Below are 20,696 nucleotides of genomic sequence, written 5' to 3'. Positions count from 1 at the left end.
TTATTGTGAAGGTCTGACGGAACTCCGTGTGTGTGTGTGTGCGCGCGCCTGCAGCATCCTTGCGGCAGAGCAAAAAGGAGGAGGAAGTGAAGGTCACAGCTGCAGGAGCATCCTCAGCCTCCCGATCCATCAGCAGCTTGACCGGCCGGACCGAGCGGCACGCCGAACCGCCGCCGTCATGGGGAACCGGGGCATGGAGGAGCTGATCCCGCTGGTGAACCAGCTGCAGGACGCCTTCTCCTCCATCGGTCAGAACGCAGACCTGGACCTGCCGCAGATCGCGGTGGTGGGCGGACAGAGCGCCGGGAAGAGCTCGGTGCTGGAGAACTTCGTGGGGAAGTGAGTCCGAACCGGGCCCAGCGGTCTGTCTGCATGTGTGTGTTGGCAGAACCGGACCGGGTTGCTGTGTGTTACATCACGTGATTACGATTCGTGTTTGAGCTGCGATTCCGTTTATTCTCAAAACCGCTGATTGGTTATTGACGCTCCTGATTGGCCTGATGATCACGTGGTCAGTAACACCGGCATTAAGATCGCAGGTGAGACTGGTGAGACAGATCCTCACCTGATACGAAAAGGTGCGCGTGTCAGGTCACTGGATTAGGCAAAACTCAGGGATTAGCAGCAGGTGAGGAGGCGGACTGAGGTGGTCTTTGGGTCCTTACAGGTCCCAGTCCAGCTGACAGCCGCAGACCTGCGGTGGGATGACATTAAATAAGCGCCCCCCCCCCCCCAAGGTCTCTGTGGTTCTGCAGGTCTCTATAGGTCCCTGCAGGTATCTGGACCCTTGCAGATCTCCAGGTCCCAGCAGGTCTTTGTGGTTCTGCAGGTCTCTATAGGTCCCTGCAGGTATCTGGACCCTTGCAGATCTCCAGGTCCCAGCAGGTCTTTGTGGTTCTGCAGATCTCCAGGTCCCAGCAGGTCTTTGGGGTTCTGCAGGTCTGTGAGGTGTTTGAACTGTTTTCCACTAGACTGGATCAGAAAGACTACCAAATGTCTGACGCTCATTAGGAACACCAGACTTGCTGAAAGAATATTAAGTGTTGCGCGCGCGCGCTCGCACACACGCACTGATTATCTGAACTAGTTGAATTATGGCTGAATTTAAACCTAAACACTCATCAGGTTTTAGTTTTTCTGTCTCTGACCTGAGATCAGCGGTCAGCAGCGTCGGCTCCTGGGACTCGTCCGCTTGTTCCACGTTCATATATTTTGTTGGAGAATCAAGTTCAGAAGGTTTCTTAGTGCTGGTTCGTGATGTTCCAGTCAAATAAACGAGAGCATCGTGAGGTCTGGATGCGTTTAGGGTTCTACGTGCGTCTGTTTTATCACCGCAGAACGTCCCAGTGCTGGACAGAATGATGGGTCTTGAGATGTTTGGATAGAAGACCTCTTTAAGTCAGAATCAGAACAGCACAGGTCCAACATCTCCACCCAAACACTCTTCACAGGGTCCATGGAACCTTCAGCCTGTAGGTGGACAGAAACCAGCTCTGCCGAAACGTTCTGGTGTTTCTAAACATCTTTTGAATTCAAATTTTAAAATCTTTCTGACCAAAGCAGTGAATTAATCCTGGTTTCTGCAGCAAATCACTTCATTGGACACTTTGAAGTGAGAAGATCAGAGCTGAGGACAGCAGGTCTGAGGTCTGTAGTTTGAGTCCTTCTGAAAGCTGACTCCTGATTGGCTGATTATTTTTATCTTCGGCCTGGGGGGGGGGCGCTCTGTCTGGATCCCTGCTCTCATTGGTCGCTGCTGATCACATGATCCTCGACAGCTTCAGTCAAATCATGGCACGACAATACCACCGTGTGTGTGTGTGTGTGTGTGTGTGTGTGTGTGTGTGTGTGTGTGTGTGTGTGTGTGTGTGTGTGTGTGTGTGTGTGTGTGTGTGTGTGTGTGTGAGAGAGAGAGCTAGAGATCCACACCGTCTGAATTTTGTAATATTTTTCTTGAGCAGCAGCGTTTGTATAAGATTCACATCATGTTAAAATAGAATAAGTTTGTGACGCTCAAACTGGTCTGCTTCCTCGTTTAGCCGATACTTTTTACCAGGACTAAAGGCTTTAGGCAGTAAACTGTCATATTTTACTCATCATCCATCCATTTTCATCCGCTTATCCCGAGTCGGGTCGCAGGGGCAGCAGCCTGAGGCCCAGACTTCCCTCTCCCCAGCCACTTGGGCCCAGCTCCTCCGGGGGAATCCCAAGGCGTTCCCTGGCATTTACTCATCATACCAAACAAACATCTGCCCCCCTGTCAGCTGTTTCCTGCTGGAACAAACCAGTTATATTAAAATCTGAGAGTTCTGCAGCTGCAGGTGAGTTAGGATTGCACGGTTCTGGTGGGTCGACTGATCTAACACCGGACCCAAATAGGACAGCTTTAGGGACTCAGCTGATCAGGCTGTCGTCATCACGGACCAGGAAATCCTCACGGTCTCTAAAACTGTCACCGACCAGATCCTGCCATTAGTGGGATCTTTGAGAGCATCCTTTGTGTTTTATATGTCTACTCAGTAATCACACTCATTAATACACACCTTATCACGATCAATGCACTAATAAGTGCAATTGCTGCATAATTTGAAGATGTACATTCAATTCATCCATCCACTGATTTATCTCTTAAATGCCACATATTCGTTCAGGTTCTCATCTTATTCTCAGTTCAGAGTCAAGGATGCTGACGTGTGTGTGTGTGTGTGTGTGTGTGTGTGTGTGTGTGTGTGTGTGTGTACACGTACGTACGAGGATCTACATGTCTAAAAATATCTGAAATGTGGCTTTAATTCTCTATTTTGTCATTTCACCGGCTGTGCAGCCACTTTTCCTAAAGCGTGCTTTTGCCTGGGTCAGGGTTTAAAGTTGTGAAATTTTCCCACTAAATCAAAACAATGGCCAAGAATGAATGAGTCCAGAACGCAGCGGTGCGTCTGGTCTTCAATCAGCCAAAAAGAGCACACGTCACCCCTCTGTTCATTGAGCTCCACTGGCTACCGCTAGTAGCACGCATCAAATTCAAATTGCTAACACTAGCATACAAAGTCCGAGATGGTACGGCTCCCATCTACCTGAATCCTCTTGCAAACGCTTACGTCTCAGCCCGGCCGCTCCGGTCATCACAGGATCGTCGGCTAGCAGTGCCTACACCACGCTCAGGACAATCCAGACTCTTCTCATGCATCGTTCCACAAATGTGGAATGACCTTCCAAGCACTACCAGAACAGCGGCTTCCTTTTCAATTTTCAAGAAACTCCTGAAGACCCTGCTCTTCAGAGAGCATCTTCTAAACTAGCACCCTGCCTGCACCTGTCCCCCTCTCTACCGTCCACTCCTTGTTCCCTCCTCTCCAGGATTCATCATGCTGCCTTACTGCGACCTACGATTGACTAAAAATTGTTTGTTGTTGTTGTTGTTGTTAGCCTCAAGGGCAACATGCCGATTATCACTTGTAAGTCACTTTGGACAAAAGCGTCTGCTAAAAACATAAACATGAACATAAATCTCAAAGTTTACGTCGAAAGTGACTTGTGCAACTTTTAAACCCAGTTTTTCGTAAGCCAGCTTTATAAAGAGAGCCCTGACGTGTTCCACAGATAACCTGAACAGACCGATGAGCAGCTGACTACAAACGACTGTTTCTGTTCTTAGTTCTGCGTGTAAAGAATCTCTTCCAGCATCGTCTCCAGTTCCGCTGGGCGATGTTGGTCAGCCGGAGGAACCTGGCGTTGTGGTTTCACCCAGAAGTGTCAAAAGGATTCACACTTATTACTTGGATAGAAGATAGTTGTTAGGGTTGAAAAGACTTTTGTGGAATTTGCAAAAGCAAAATAAAAGTACTGGTTTGAAAATTAAAAACAGAAGAAATGTAAAAACAACGTAAGTCAAATAAAATGCCCTTGTGGGCAAAATCTTGGGTGAAACTACAGAACTACCACCCCTCCTAGACCAAAATGACTGTAAAGTTATATAAAAGTGTAAACATTGACTAATGTGGGACGCAGTAGGCTACCCGTTTGAGCCGTGTATGCTAGTTCCCTCTATCCCGATGGTGTTAAGGTGGTGACAAGCCGAAGTGAAACAGGAGTAAGGAGGACATTAGTAGAAAGTAAAACAATGGCCAAGAATGAACGAGGTATAGATTTATATTTAACAAAGTATTTGTACTACAACAAATACGGTATTCTTACTGGTCCAAACAGTGGACAATAAGGAGAAAAGAGCTGCGGATGACGTGCGTCGGCCAGCGCATTGCCTTTGGCTCCCCATTTCAACTACCCAGTCGTAGGATGAGGCGGGGGGGGGGGGGTCATCGAGATAGGTAATTTACACCGACACTGACTATGGAACTAGACTTGTTTATTTCTTATTTATCTAATAGAATCAAGTTTGTTTATGTTGATGACAAATTCTGCTCCTGCACCAGAGTTTGTCTTGGAGTTCCTCAGGTTTTAGTGCTTGGGCCCAGAACTTCCATTGGGTCCTTTTTTTTTAGACATCGCAGGATACATTTCCATTGTGCAGATGATCTTCAGTTATCAACACCATTCTTGGAAAATCAATTAGTCTGAAATGAGTTTTGGTATTTACAACTTCATGTCCTTCCTCACAGGGACTTCCTGCCTCGCGGTTCAGGAATTGTCACTCGGCGCCCTCTGGTGCTTCAGCTCATCAACTGCCCAACCGGTGAGGATGTACCATGGTCCTTATCTTGTGTTAATCTTTAGAGACTTTAGTCATCTCTCTTTGAAGTCCACTACCATATTTTTTGTATTTGCCACATTGTCTCTGCATAGGCATGTACTTATTGTTGGAGATCAGAGCAAAAACAAATAACAGTAGATGTGTCGCCTATTAACATGACAATCTGATCACCAAAGTCTAAAAAGTCGCACATGGATTCATCATGGGCCTTGGGACACTTCCTAGTGGAGAGCCAGTGTGGAGCACAATGGAGGAAGAGGATGGTAAATGGCCTGTATCTGATATACCGCCTTCTAGAGTCCTGGAACCCCCCAAGGCGCTTGACAACACAACCAGTCTTTCACCCATTCACACACACATTCACACTTTGGTGGGGATGAGCTACAATGTAGCCACAGCTGCCCTGGGACGCGCTGACAGAGGCGAGGCTGCCGAGCACTGGCGCCACCGGTCCCTCCGACCACCACCAGCAGGCAACGTGGGTTAAGTGTCTTGCCCAAGGACACAATGACAGCGACAGACTGAGCGGGGCTCGAACCTGCAACCTTGCGATTACGGGGCGAGCACTTAGAGTAACTCCTGTGCCACCATCGCCCACATGGATCTTTAGAGTTTGTTGTCCACCAGGTTTGATGAGAAGGTCAGAGAAGAACATGTGCTGCTGGACTATCTCTGATCCATAAGGAGGAAGGGGGAGATCTGACCAGCAACGCTGTTGTAATGAAATAGATTACAGTTACTTAATGAGCCATAAGGCGTGGGATTCCTTAGGAAATATGAAATCCACCTTACGGAACGGTGGGTTGTTTAAACCAGAAGATTGGATCTTTTTATTGCAGGGATTAGAAAACCGCTTCGTATTCTCTCAGAGACAACAGAAGAGAGAGAGTCAAGTTTAAAAGTTAAGAATTATATTACTAACAAATTAAACTAGGCTGACTTTAAACACTAAGTGTATGGTGTAACTAAAATGGATGAGACGATGAATGGATGACGTGTGATGTTGCTCAAAACCAACAAATCCGAAGAATCGATTGTTCTGATGGGAACTGAAGGTGTTGTTTTCGCATTAAGCTTTGGTTCGGAAGTTCAGAAACACATGAGACACCATCATGCCGGTCTACCTACCCTTCGTGGAAGTCCTCTGTAGATCAGGAATATCGAGGTCCATTGACCCTCTCTGGAACCGAGCCGGTAGGAAAAGGCGCGGTTCCGATCAGACCCGTCTTTGAGTGACTTCCGGGTACACGACAAGTTGTTGGCGTCTGGTGAGACCCAAGCCTGGGTCTGGATATTTCAGCTTTTATTCTGAAAGGAACTGTTGTCGCTGTTGGAATAGCGACAAATTTTTCAGCTTGTCGTTCTTTCGGTTAAAGAGTTTAGATCGGGATTGGCCACTCCATCGCTTTCTCTGGAACGCTTTGAACTGGCGTTAGAGCGGACGTGGCATAGTTTTATACTTTGGATGTCATGGTTTATGGCCGAATGAAAAATGACCAAACACCATCAGAACCACGCCTCCGTCAGATCTGTAAGATTCTGATTGGATCAGTGAAAGTAATGTGTCTTGTCTTTTAACGCTACGTGAGATCAGTCCTAGTGGAAACATTTAAAGTCACAGTACCTTTATATTCTATAGGATTATAATAAAGTAATTAATATTTTGATTTCACAGATCGGTCACATCTTATTTATTGACTAACACTTTGATGGATTAGCTTGATTAAAATAGAGTTCTTTGATTAATTAAAAGAAAAGAGTTCATTCTTCATTCTTCTGTTGAGCTGAAAATAAGCAGGTTAGAATGATGCATGAGACCTTGAGTTACATCTCATGCAGACTAGTCTTGAGCAAAGAAGGGGAAAAACACAGTCTTCCGTCCCGTTACACCGTTCAAAGTTTGTCAACCCTCTGGGGCCTCAACCGATTTCCTGCCCTGCCTGTTGGCCCGTTGCACCTCTGTTCAGAGCCCCTCCCTGATGCTCAAGCTTCTGACTATCTTTAAGAGAAAGCCAAGACACCCTGTGGAAAAAACTCTTTTTGGCTGCTTTGATCCAAAACCGCGTTCCTTCTGACGTTTTTCTGATGTTTTTGATCAGAGTACGCAGAGTTCCTGCACTGTAAAGGGAAGAAGTTTACCGACTTTGATGAAGTCCGTCAGGAGATCGAGGCTGAAACCGATCGAGCAACAGGACATAACAAAGGAATCAGTCCTGTCCCCATCAACCTGAGGGTGTATTCCCCCAATGGTAAGTCACCTGAGCCACACCTGAGTGACATCAGACAGAAAGGGTCCGTGCTGACTACGGTGTGTTTGTGCAGTGCTAAACCTGACTCTTGTGGATCTCCCGGGGATGACGAAGGTCCCTGTGGGCGATCAGCCAGCTGACATTGAACACCAGATCAAAGAAATGCTCCTGCAGTTTGTCACCAAGGACAACTGTCTCCTCTTGGCTGTTTCTCCAGCCAACTCTGACCTCGCCAACTCTGATGCTTTGAAGATTGCTAAGGAGGTGGACCCACAAGGTCTGAGACCACATTGACCTGCAGACTTGACTCTACCATCCACCTACGTCGTGTGCATGTCCATCTAACGTTGGTCCAGTGTGGTAAAGCTTGTTAATGTGCTGCAGGTCTGAGGACCATCGGTGTGATCACCAAGCTGGACCTGATGGATGAAGGAACTGACGCCAGGGACATTCTGGAAAACAAACTTCTGCCGCTACGCAGAGGTATGACATCACGGCTAACGCTAGTTGCTCATTGGTTGTCAGTTGTTTATTGTCAGCAACAATGTGAAACATTTTGTGGTGTCAGGTTACATTGGCGTGGTGAATCGAAGTCAAAAAGACATTGATGGAAAAAAAGATATCACAGCAGCTCTGCAGGCCGAGAGGAAGTTCTTCCTGTCTCATCCTTCGTATCGTCACCTGGCTGATCGAATGGGCACTGCCTATCTACAGAAAGTCCTCAACCAGGTAGACACACATAACTTGTCCCACTTTAGTTTCAGTGTTTCTAGTTCTGAGTTGCCGTCAGTGTTTTGGATCCAAGTAGCAAAACTCTGGAACCAGACGGAAGTCCAGATATCTGCAGGTTAACGCCCTGAAAGTCTTGAGAATATCCTGGCATGGTCCTGCGATCATTCAGTTTGGCTTCTCTAAGTTCAAGATTCAGGTATGTCAGAGGAACACCGTCTTCAATAAAGTCCTTCTCAAAGTGAGAAGACCGGTCCATCCTTTTTATCAAACACGATTTAAGCTTCTGCAGCACCAGTGAACACCTGCTTCTAGTGGATTTTCGTCTGGAGGTCCTGAAAGCTAACTCCTAGCTAGCGGATTCCAGCTCTTACCTGTTCCTTTTGGACTCAGGTTGAGGCTTCTGGAGCTGTGTCATCGTTTTTAGAAGGTTTGGTTCTGAGTTCTAATGTTTCTTGAGGTGATTTCTGACCTAAAGTAGCAGATAAGTCAGATGTTGCCTTTTTGATGTTTCACCTTCTATAGTTCAGCCCTGCTTGCTGCCTCGTGGTTGTGTTGCTGTTGTTTTGTTGTCTGGTCCAAAAAACCTTCTCAAACCACAGAAACCGTGCTCGTTCCTCGTTCCTGCTGCCACAGTAACAGAGGAATTCTCTGTTTCCATAGCAACTGACCAACCACATCCGGGACACTTTGCCAGGATTACGAAGCAAACTACAGAGCCAGCTGTTGTCCATTGAGAAGGAGGTGGAGGAGTACAAGAACTTCAGGCCGGATGACCCAAGCCGCAAGACCAAAGCCCTGTTACAGTCAGTACTGGTATATAACAAAGTACTACTCAGAACAACTCGGTACCACACCGTACTTTAGGCATGTGTGTGTGTGTGTGTGTCAGGATGGTGCAGCAGTTTGCGGTGGACTTTGAGAAGCGGATTGAAGGTTCTGGAGACCAGGTGGACACATACGAATTATCAGGAGGAGCAAAGATCAACCGTGTCTTCCACGAGCGCTTCCCCTTTGAACTGGTTAAGGTAAATGCACACACAGAGCAGTTGCCATGGTGATTAGACCCAAGTGAACCGCTGTCGGTGATGCGTTTCAATGGCAGCTGGAGGGTGATGAGAAGACTCTACGAAAGGAAATCAGCTACGCCATCAAGAACATCCATGGAATCAGGTGGGCAAAGCGACTGTCGGCTACTTAGGTTAGAATACTCACCGATCTGGTCTCACCTGTGTGGTGTCGCCTGTGTCCACCCAGGACGGGTCTGTTCACACCTGACATGGCATTCGAGACGATTGTGAAGCGTCAGATCGCTCAACTCAAAGAGCCGTGTCAGAAGTGTGTAGACCTGGTGATCACCGAGCTGGTCAACACCGTCAGGCAGTGTACACAGAAGGTACCCCCCCCCCCCACCCATACACACACACGCACACACACACACACACACACACACACACACACACACACACGCACGCACACACACACACACACACACACACACACACACCAACCCAATGGAGAAAGGTGAAGTTGCTGTTAACCAACCATGAACTTCTATCTATCTGTCTATCTATCTATCTATCTATCTATCTATCTATCTATCTATCTATCTATCTATCTATCTATCTATCTATCTATCTATCTATCTATCTATCTATCTATCTATCTATCTATCTATCTATCTATCTATCTATCTATCTATCTATCTATCTATCTATCTATCTATCTATCTATCTATCTATCATCTATCTATCATCTATCTGTCTATCTATCTATCTATCTATCTATCTATCTATCTATCTATCTATCTATCTATCTATCTATCTATCTATCTATCTATCTATCTATCTATCTATCTATCTATCTATCTATCTATCTATCTATCTATCTATCTATCTATCTATCTATCTATCTATCTATCTATCTATCTATCTATCATCTATCTATCATCTATCTGTCTATCTATCTATCTATCTATCTATCTATCTATCTATCTATCTATCTATCTATCTATCTATCTATCTATCTATCTATCTATCTATCTATCTATCTATCTATCTATCTATCTATCTATCTATCTATCTATCTATCTATCATCTATCTATCATCTATCTGTCTATCTATCTATCTATCTATCTATCTATCTATCTATCTATCTATCTATCTATCTATCTATCTATCTATCTATCTATCTATCTATCTATCTATCTATCTATCTATCTATCTATCTATCTATCTATCTATCTATCTATCTATCTATCTATCTATCTATCTATCTATCTATCTATCTGTCTGTCTGTCTGTCTGTCTGTCTGTCTATCTATCTATCTATCTATCTATCTATCTATCTATCTATCTATCTATCTATCTATCTATCTATCTATCTATCTATCTATCTATCTATCTATCATCTATCTATCATCTATCTGTCTATCTATCTATCTATCTATCTATCTATCTATCTATCTATCTATCTATCTATCTATCTATCTATCTATCTATCTATCTATCTATCTATCTATCTATCTATCTATCTATCTATCTATCTATCTATCTATCTATCTATCTATCTATCTATCTATCTATCTATCTATCTATCTATCTATCTATCTATCTATCTATCTATCTATCTATCTATCTATCTATCTATCTATCTGTCTGTCTGTCTGTCTGTCTGTCTGTCTGTCTGTCTGTCTGTCATTTACTCATCTCTCCCCCCTCCCAAGAAGACCAAAGGATCTTCTCTATCTGTGTTCTGCTTCCTCTTCGTGGTTTTCTGACTCCCGCTCCGTTTCCTCTCCCTCTCTGCAGCTGGCTCAGTATCCACTGCTTCGGGAGGAAATGGAGAGAATTGTCACCCAGCACATCAGAGACCGGGAGAGTCATACTAAAGGCCAGGTTAGATTAGCTTTTTTTTTTTGTTTGAAATTCAAGTGCTGATGAGAAAGTCTGAGCTGGCGACCAATCGTCTGTTGTCCCGTCAGGTGATGCTGCTCATTGACATCGAGTTGGCCTACGTGAACACCAACCATGAAGACTTCATCGGCTTTGCAAAGTACAAATTATTCAATAAATTTTAAAAATTACTCCCCCAATGAAAACCCACTCCAAAGGGCCAAACAAGGGGCTGCACACCTGTATCCCACGTACAGATGTCACATGATCCATTTACCGAGTCAACACTAACGTTTGTGTGTGTGTGTGCGTGCGTGCGTGCGTGTGTGTGTGTGTGTGTGTGTGTGTCAGTGCACAGCAGAAGAGCAGTCAGATGAGCAAGAAAAAGGCCACAGGAAACCAGGTGAGTCCCAGAGTGCGACCTGAGAGGAGTGGGACTTATGATGGATGAATGGATGACTCGATCATGTGTTGCTCTCGTTTCTTCTCACCTCTGCCTCTTCCCATCCCTCTCTCTGCCTCTGTTGCTGTGGCAACCAGGATGAGATCATGGTGAGTGTGTGTGAGTGTTGGTTTATCTGGGCATGCTTTATGATTGGTTCATGTTTGGTTTTAGGTGTTCATTTTAACGAGGAACCAGGATGTCTCACCTGGATTAAGGATGCCGGGGCCTCAGCCTGGAGCCAGGCCTGGCACAGTTGTTTGCTGGTGAGCAGCTGGTGATTGGACCTTTACTCTTGGGGTCTGGCCTGAGCTATACCTGTAGAGGCACCACCTGCAGGAGGTGCTATAACAAGACCAGCACTTCACTGGACTGGATGGCAGCCAGAGACCTCGGGAGTCTGATCCTGAGTTAATAGCTCCGACTTTCGGGACATCAAGCATCGATGGGAAATCCCCTGCAGCTAAACCTGACCCTAAGCATTTGGATGAAGGAGAGGCTGATCGTTGTTTGTGCAAATGCAGCTATGAGGAGATCCGGGGTACAGCCTTGGTCCTCACGGTGGTGGAGATGATTTTCCACTTGTATCATCAGACCTGCATCTGTGTGCTCTGTGCATTCATGGGAGGAGAGAAGCTGAGCTAACCAGCGCTTGGTGGTCAGCTGGAGCTGTTGTCAGAGCAAGATGATGGACAGGAACGGTGCACCCTAGCATGTAGTGAGAGTGTTTGGACTGTCTGGCAGGCTTGTCTGCTGACCTGTCAGAGGGTGGCAGGGAGCATCAAGGCCAAATGGGGCAGGTCTCTGTCGCTGATCCAGACCTGCTGCCAGGATAAGACTGGAGCCTGCTGTTGTGGGAATCCCTGAACCCAGTGGCGGACGCTTGGGCTGAAGGGAGGTGTCGGTTTGAAGCAGGAGACTTATGGAGCTTGGTTTGCTTCTGTTCAACTCAGGAAGCTAGTCGAGTAGAAGTGGCTGCAGAAGCTAAATCTTGAATAAGTGTGAAAAACAATGAAGCAGGGACCAGAAACCCCAAACAGGGCCAACATTGTTCCTGTGGAGTGCTGTAGACCTCTAGAGAGGGTCTATCTGATGGAGGAACATATACGACTTGGTTCCCTTTAACCCGACCGACAAGTTTTTCTTTGAGGAAGATGATTGGAGGTAGGAACTCAACTATCTCTAGAGCCGCGGCTGCTGAGTCAAAGAACTCTGCCGTGGCAGGGTTCTGGGGATGGATGCTCTGGTTCTGGATGTTGCGCTGACTTGGTTTACTTGCCTGCGCGACATTGGACGAAGGTCAACAATGGTAAAAGTTCTGTCTTCATATAGCGCCTTTAAGGTTTTTAGACCCACTCAAGGTGCTTTACAGCAAAACAGCCGTTCACCCAACCATGCACACACTCACACGCTGGTGGTGAGGAGCCACAACGTGGCCACATGAGCCCTGAGGGGGACAGCAGGGGCTCAGGAGGTAGAGCAGGTCATCCAGTAATCAGAGGGCTGTGGGATCGATCCCGGCCTTCGACAGGGAATTCTGCTGTTGTGTCCTTGGGCATGACACTAAACCCACCTTGCCTGCTGGTGGTGGTCGGAGGGACTGGTGGTGCCTGTGTTTGGAAGCCTTGCCGCTGTCAGTGCGCCCCAGGGCAGCTGTGGCTACATCGCAGCTCATCACCAACAGCGTCTGAATGTGTGTGTGAATGGATGAACGATACACTGTTGTGTAAAGCGCTTTGGAGTCCTCTGACTCTGAGAGGCGGTATACGAGTGTGGGTCACTTATCTTAACTGACACTTGGGACTTCCAAACACACGCGGCACCACTCGTTCCCTCCAACCGCCACCAGGCAAGGCGGGGGAAGACAGTGGATCCTTCCTTTTTAGGGCGTGAACTTCCAGAATCATGCGTGGTCTGGCAGTTCTCCAGTCACTGCGTGGCCAGCTGGATAGCCTGCTGCCATTTCAGGTCTGAAACCCTCCCGGTGGGAAGGCAGCTCGTGGGTAAAACGCGTCTGTTATGCTACGCGTTGCTTACGCGTCCCGTGGAAAGCCGGTGTAAGATTTCACCGGACGGCTTATGTCCCTCTCCTTTAGGAGGTTTCACAGCTAAACTGAGGATTATTTCACCCCTCCGCCTCGTGCGGCACGTTACTAATTCATCCACAATAAAAAAAAAGTCAGCTCTCTGTCATCAAATAGATAAACTGTGGCCGACTTAAAATCAGTCAAATCATACAGAAAAGCTACTTAAAGAGCAAGTCACCCCCAAATCAGCTGATGAACTGTATTCATGAAAACTAAAATTTTGCACCCTCTTCAGTTAAAAACTCATTTGAATTTGAATCAGCCATCACTATTGGCTAAGAAGTACCCTATGACATCAGATGGTACCTTATGATGTCACAATGCCATTGTGAGCCTGTGAGTTTGTTAGCGGCTCCGCCCTCTCGGTCTGCCGGGCAACAGCATTTGGTGGAGTGAGACTTTGGTAGAAGGTGACTTGCTCTTTAATATCCCTTTTGACTTGAATAAAGGGGCTTGGTATGTTCCTAACTGCTCTGATCACACCGGCACTCGTGTCCACTAGCCGTTTAAATCTGCCTCTCATTAAGATTTATGAATACACTAAACCTCCGTGTCCACAAAAAACTGGGCAAATCATAAAATGTTGTGAGTTGTTTCTGCTTGTTACGCCGCATGTTTCTGTTGAACCACAGAAGGTTCTGCACGGAGACGATGGCAACAAGTCTAGTAAATCCCAGATTGACCAGTAGCGGGTGTATTACGTCACTGATCACGTGACTTCACATAAAACTGCTCTTTCTGCTCAGAGTGCGGTTTGGACCACCACTGCTTCGGACTCTTTTGGTTCTTCGGCTTGTTTCTAATTAGTTCAAAGAGCTGAAACCACAAATAATCCACAGAGAAGCAATAATCCCAGAAGGTTCCGTTTAGCCCTCCCACTGTCCTAACGGGTAGGACCCCACTAGGAAAGTTGACCATTGAGCAGGATTGATGGTTCATCCCTTGAGGTCCATGTGACGGGGGTGAGGTGGTGCTCACTCCTCACCCCCGTCACGTGGACCTCAAGAGATGAACCATCAATCCTGCTCAATGGTCAACTTTCCTGGTGGGGTCACACCCGTTAGGACAGTGGGAGGGTTAACTTTATTTAGTTATTGTGCAATAATGTTAGATTTCTGCCGATAACAAACTTGGTGGATTGACTTGGACGCGAAAGGCCTCTGTGACACAACTGACTGTGGAAATCTCCGCTGTTTGCTCTGTTATTGATCACATGATTTACTTTGTTTCATTGTGTTAGAAAAGATGACATCATAGCTGTTCTTGGTTTTCCACTGATGCCATCATGCAGGTGATTCGCAAAGGCTGGCTCACCATCAACAACATCAGCATAATGAAGGGCGGAGCTAAAGAGTATTGGTTCGTGTTGACTGCCGAGGCTCTGTCCTGGTACAAAGATGATGAGGTAAAACACACACACACACACACACACACCCATTTGGTGCTGAGGGAAACTTTAACCTTCCCAGTGCATCGCCATGTTCATTTAACCCGGTTATTTGCTTTTTTGTCCCACCGGCAAGATAATGTGTTTTTCATCTGGATCCATCAAGTACATGCATTTTATATTTTATGCTTTGAACCGCGAGGACACACACAGGCCACAAACCCATCCAGGTGGGATTGTTACGTCTCTCGCACTTGCTGCCGCTGCTGCTGCTGCTGTACCTATGGTGGAATGTGAATTTCCCAACAGGAACCAACTGCAGGCATCAGTTTAGTCTGCCAGTCCATCACAGATGCTCACAAATACACAAACACGCACCGAAGCGTTGGCTTTCTGTGAGACATTGCTTGTGGTTGTGCCCCTCTGCAGGAGAAGGAGAAGAAGTACATGCTACCTGTAGATAACCTGAAGCTGAAGGACATCGAGAAGAGCTTCATGTCCAGCAAACATGTTTTTGCTCTCTTCAACACTGAGCACAGGTCACTAATCAAAACCAGGCCCTCACTTACTCTTAATGGTGTTTCAGTTTGTGGTTAAAAGGTTGAAGGTGCTCCACCTGGGTGTGTACTCGGTTCCCCTCTGTTCTGCAGGAACGTGTATAAGGACTATCGGCAGCTGGAGCTGGCCAGCGAGTCTCAGGAGGAGGTGGACAGCTGGAAGGCTTCTTTCCTACGGGCAGGGGTGTATCCTGAACGCAGCGTGGTATTTTCATTTAGCTCTATTTTTCATTGGTCTTTCCTGAGTCGCAGCCCTAATTAATTCTGTCTCTGTTTGTGTCTACACCCGAAAGGACAAAGAGAAGGTGAGTAAGGGATTAGCTGATGAAGATTGAAATGCTGGAATTCGTCTGGTCATGTTGGGTTCTGAGTGGTTCTGTCGGTTTGTGGTATGACGTTTCCAGGTGGAGGCAGAGGAGACCAACACTGACGGCCACATCCACAGTCTGGATCCTCAGCTGGAGCGCCAAGTGGAGATCGTCCGGAACCTGGTGGACTCCTACCTGGCCATCATCCACCGAACTGTCAGAGACCTAATCCCCAAAACCATCATGCACCTTATGGTCAATAATGTACGGCACACACCTGCTCAGGTGCACACAGGAAATGTTGCCATAGTCACGTAACCACCTGTCTGCTTCTCAGGCTAAAGAGTTCATCCACTCTGACCTGCTGGCTCAACTGTACTCCTGCGGAGACCAAAACTCCTTGATGGAGGAATCCCAGGAACAGGTGAGAACTTGGAACCGCAGGTGAGACGGGTTGTTGGAGTGGAACTGAACCTCCAGCTGTTTGTTGCTTCATAAACAGGTGATTCTGTATCCATCTTTGTCTCTGATCTGGTCTCTCTCTGTGGGCCAGGCCCAGCACCGGGATGAGATGCTTCGGATGTACCACGCCCTGCGGGAAGGGCTGAACATCATCGGTGACATCAGTACCTCCACTGTTACCACGAAAGCTCCTCCACCTGTAGACGACTCCTGGCTACAGGTGACTGGAATGCCGTCTGGGCGCAGGTAAGCTGGTTCTAGATCAGCTGGCAGTTCTGTGTGTGTTGTCTCTGAGGCTGTGCTGGTCTCCTCAGGTCACCAATGTCCAGCCCAACCCCACAACGCCGAGCTCCTCCGGGTCCTCCACGACCTGGCGGCCGCGCTGCCCCCGGCCCTCCGTCTCGTCCCGCAGTGTCACCTGATCCAGGACCGTCACCTTCTGTTCCATCCCGCCCAAACAGAGGGCCCCCACCTGGAGTCCCCAGGTTGGTGTTGGAGGAGGTCTGGTGATCAGCAGCAGACTGGCTGAGTACCAGTCTTGTTCTGCGTCTCTGTGTTCCAGTTCTGCAGGTTTTCCTCTTTGAGGCTTATTTCTGGTTCTGACCAAACCATGCGGCAAAAAGCACAGTTAGTGTCGAGAGGTCCGGCAGCAGTCTCCGTTTTCACTCAGTTCACATTTTCATCCAGAGCAATCCCCCAAACAGCTGCGGGTTCCCCCAGTTCAGATCCAGAACCTCCAACGTTTCCTACAACCCACAAGATCAAAGTTAAGCACCTGAGTTCAGACGTCGTTTCCAGTTTGATTGGATTAAAATCTGTTGTTGTGCATCCCTCCACCCTTTTAAACGTAAAAAGGGTTTTTCTGTAGCTCATGTGTAAACGTAAGCAGAGGTTCGGAAGGCGATGAGGCAAAAAATGAACCTCAGTCTGACACAAAAACGTCTGAAAACTGACATTTCCCACACGACAGTGAAGCCTGAATGTAGCATGAGGGCGTTCAGATTGGCATGTCTACTGGTCTACGACACACACATGCACGCCGACCCTTATTCTGAAAATGGTTTTCCACAATAAAACTTCCTGCAGGTAACAGCGGCAGCAGGTTCAGGTTCAGCTGCTCTGGAGGCTGCTGGCGTGGAAACGGAGCTGAGCTGATCTGAAAACAGTTGAAACAGGAAGTAAACTCTTCTTTGTTGGTGTGGTAGAACGACAACCAGCGATCCACAAACCTACGGACACAGAAGAGTGGGCTCATGGTACCCCTCGTTCTCCACCAGCCCCCCCAACATCCCTTCATCGTCATTCCTCCATCATCCCTTCATCTTTCATGTTCCTCACTACTCAGACGTCCGTCTGGATGGTTCTCTGTCCTCCTGTCTTGCATCTCCCCATCACCGTGTCCACCTAGCTTCTTGTCCTTTTGTCTTCCTCCTTTCCCCACCTGTCTCCCTCTCTCCACCTCTTTCTTCTGGTCCTCCTGTCTGCCCATCTGTCTTGCTGTTTGTGTGATCGTGTTCTACCAGTACCCTAGACGGTAAACAGGAAGGTGTGAGTTATTTCTGTGAAGACCCACCTGAACCCCCCCTCCCCCTCTCATGTTGACCATATATGGTTATTCTTTCAGAATCTCTATCAGTGACCAATGAGGATTTCACCAATGGTACGTCAGCTGTCCATGTGATGTAACTGTCTCACGCCACCTGTGTGTGTCTACCTGCTTCAGTGCCACAGCAGGTCTCCCTGCGTGACCCCGCCCACTTCCTCTGCATCACAAGTCCTCATGTGACTGCGCGCCATCCACCTGGAGCTGTCTGTCTGGTGTTTTTGTTCCCCTCCCTCGGACCCCACCCATGACCCCGCCCCAGTCACCACCATCACACAACGATACACACCTGAAGAAGCACAAAATCAATCCGAACTGGATGCAGATTCTCCATGTGGTTCCAGCTGGATGTGATGAACTGGGCCAGACTGGTTTTAAATTATCTGCACTGGTTCCAGTTACCACGCACGCACACACACAGGATCCACTGGTTTCAGTGCATCCACGATGTCTTAGCCACACAGGTGTCTAACTCCAGTCCTCGAGGGCCGCTATCCCACATGTTTTAGTGTTTTCCCTGTTTCAACACACCTGATTTCCATCAGCAGGTGATTGACAGGCTTCTAAAGAGCTTGATGAGCTGCTGCTGCACAGGCGAAGCAACTGTGTTGGAACAGGGACGTACAAAAAGATGCAGGATACCGGCCCTCGAGGACCTGAGATGGTTCAGCAGAATGTTCTGGAGCTCTGATGAAGGACATGGTTCGGTATTGGTCCAGGAGCTGCTTCAAAGAGTTCCTTCAGGTTTCAGTTCTTTTATGTTTTATAGTTCAGCTCCAAATGGTCTTCATGTGTTTGAATTGCTTCAGTTGGTAACAAGCAATTTAATTAAGTTTATCTAACCCAAATGATTAAAATTGCACTAATAATTTAAGTTGGATGAACTTAATTAAATTGCTTGTTACCAACTGAAGCAATTTTTTTAAGTTGGATCAACTTTTTTTTACAGTGCACTTAGCCCAGACACCACGGAGATCGGTGGTGCAGATGTATTTTGCCAGAGGTGGCCCACACATGACCAGCTGTCCCATAAACCCAACCATAACCGGCCATCATCTCAGCAGTGCCAGCCATGCCAGGGGGGGGGGGGGGTGCCAGATCCAACTGGGACGTTTCTGCCATGTTGGCCTGGGCTGGTTTGGGGGGCTCCTAACTGGTTTGCTGGCTCCTGGCTGCTTTTAGGGGGATCTTAACTGGTTTTAACAGATGTAAAACAAAAATTTCCTGTTTTTGATCTCCACCTGTTTTCTCTTTCTTGGTGTTTGTTTTGTCATTTCTCCCCAGTCGCCCCAGTAAAGGTAGCCCTGCCCACGGAGAGAGCCCCCAGTCCTCCATTGATGGTTAACGTGAAGCGAGTGTGTGTTTGTGTGTTTGTGTTTAACTGTGGATCTTAGTAACGATGATGATATTCACTGCAATACTTAAAGTGTGGCTCTGCAGTCTGAAGGGGGCAGGTGGGACTTCCTACCAGTTCTGCGTCCCACAGAAACCAGTCCTCTCATCATCCAGAGATGGTGTGGAAGTGAAGATGTCTCTTTTCTCTCATCAGCTGAATGTTGCACCTCCATTACGTTCTGGATTCATGTCCCCTACTGGACTCTTGATCTGGTCTCGGCTGATTCATTAATGGTTTAACTGGTCCAGCATCGTTGAATTAACCCAGTTTGACTCATAAATCTGAGGGGAAAATGCACGGTTTTGATTTTCCGGCGCTGCCTGATTCCGAACTGTTTCTGTTGGGCTCCTAGATGTTTCCTCTGTGTGGTTGTGTTGCCCCCACAGCCTCTAGCCGATCCTTTCAGATCTGACCCGGATCAGACGTCACGTTTCACTCGGCTCTCTCTTCACAAATCCAAGCTGAAGCAGTGAGATCACACGTGGAGTCTGATGGACCTCAGATCTGAGCTGCGATGGGATCTGATGTTGGCAAACGTTTGGAATTGAGCAATAAAATCTGCTGTGTGAACGTAGCCTTAGACTCAGGCTGGTTCTGACCGTTCAACCGTCCATCAGACCCAGAAGCGGAGATCTCCAGACTCAACAAGCCACTGGTTCATCGCAGGACCACGCGAACAACCAGAACCAGCTGATTCTAAACCCGAGAAGACATCTGACAACTTCTGGATCTCCTAAATGAGCTTCCTGTAAACTAAAGGTGGATCCTTCCCAGGTCTGAGACCTGCTGGGTTTATTCACGTTCTTGTTTCTGCTCTTCGCTGAAGGAACATGTCATCAATTCATCAGACCCATTTTAGCCACGAGGAGAGCATTGTGGGAGGTTGGAGAACACCGAGGATGTAGCCTCCTGGTGTTGAGAAGCACCTTGAGTTTATTTACCTGCAGCAGGTCTTTCACCTGTAGTGACCGGCCAATCAGAGATGCAGATGTTCGATGTGTTTGTGGTGAACTTGTGCTGTTTTGTGCCCGTCAGAAGCGTCTCCTGACCCGCGGTCTACCTGTTGATGTGTCCGCCTGCTGTGTCGAGTGTTTGACGCGTCCCCGTTAGTCCCAGCATGCTCAGTAACCGTGTTTGAGGCATTTGAATATTACCGCTCTGTTTACAGACCGTATGAAGATAATCAACCAGTAGTTATAATGAACAAGTGTTTGTGTTACTCTGATGTACAGTCTGCACCAAGAAATGTGTGTGTGTGTGTGTGTGTGTGTGTGTGTGTAGCTCAAGTGTGTAAACCTTTATCATGTGACCACAACATAAATAAAATTATTAATCATCATGATGACTTTTTGATTTATTTATTTTTTGCATATAAATCTAATCAGATGAATGTAAACATTAAAATGAATAAATGAAACATTTCTTAGTGATGAATCGCCACACTGGCCGTGGACAGCCTGGATGTCCCATAGGTCCTCCCGTGACCCGGGCCCAGATAAGCGGGTGAAAGCGGCTGGTTACTCCTGACGAACCTGTTACCTCACCAGCTCAGCTGGTTCACTAACTCTCTCAGATTTACCAGACCACATGGTGGTGGGGCTCCAGAGCTGATGTCCGTCTTGGGTGTCTCTGGGTAAGAGTGCCTCTGGAGTTTGAGGGTCGAATGGTGACCAGAGGGCATGTCCGGCGACCCCACTCTGGAGGTTCCTCTATGCTCAGAGGGAGTTTTCCTTTCCTCCATCGCCCTCATTCTGTCAGAACGAAGTGACTCGAGGAACAGGACTTCAACATGCCCAGGTCCAGAAAACTCCCAGGGCTTTGAGAAACTTTGGTTAATCCAGTGGCGTGTCCAGATCTTTTAAAATGGGGTGGC

The 20,696-nt window shown here is 47.3% G+C and overlaps 1 protein-coding gene across 3 annotated transcripts; it reads left to right on the top strand.

Moving 5' to 3' along the window:
• Positions 1-25: 25 nt before the first annotated feature.
• Positions 26-20,162, top strand: LOC107386210 (dynamin-1). Of its 3 annotated transcripts, XM_015960460.3 has the most exons (24): positions 26-339; positions 4,617-4,690; positions 6,808-6,957; positions 7,031-7,234; positions 7,342-7,440; positions 7,526-7,686; positions 8,350-8,492; positions 8,579-8,714; positions 8,792-8,859; positions 8,944-9,082; positions 10,498-10,584; positions 10,671-10,741; positions 10,933-10,984; positions 11,122-11,133; positions 14,402-14,515; positions 14,927-15,036; positions 15,148-15,259; positions 15,348-15,359; positions 15,459-15,626; positions 15,700-15,786; positions 15,916-16,070; positions 16,139-16,309; positions 17,449-17,484; positions 18,712-20,162. In XM_015960460.3, the coding sequence occupies exons 1-23, from the start codon at positions 179-181 to the stop codon at positions 17,468-17,470; spliced, it is 2,508 nt and encodes an 835-aa protein (XP_015815946.3). In that variant the 5' UTR covers positions 26-178; the 3' UTR covers positions 17,471-17,484; positions 18,712-20,162. The 3 variants fall into 3 exon arrangements, with proteins under 3 accessions (XP_015815946.3, XP_015815944.3, XP_015815945.3); XM_015960458.3 differs by lacking the exon at positions 17,449-17,484; XM_015960459.3 differs by lacking the exons at positions 11,122-11,133; positions 17,449-17,484.
• Positions 20,163-20,696: the final 534 nt, after the last annotated feature.

The sequence above is a fragment of the Nothobranchius furzeri genome, chromosome 10 (genome assembly GCF_043380555.1).
Source record: "Nothobranchius furzeri strain GRZ-AD chromosome 10, NfurGRZ-RIMD1, whole genome shotgun sequence".
NCBI lineage: Eukaryota > Metazoa > Chordata > Actinopteri > Cyprinodontiformes > Nothobranchiidae > Nothobranchius > Nothobranchius furzeri.
Note: the sequence above shows the minus strand (reverse complement) of the source record. Positions and strands in the feature narration are given on the sequence as shown.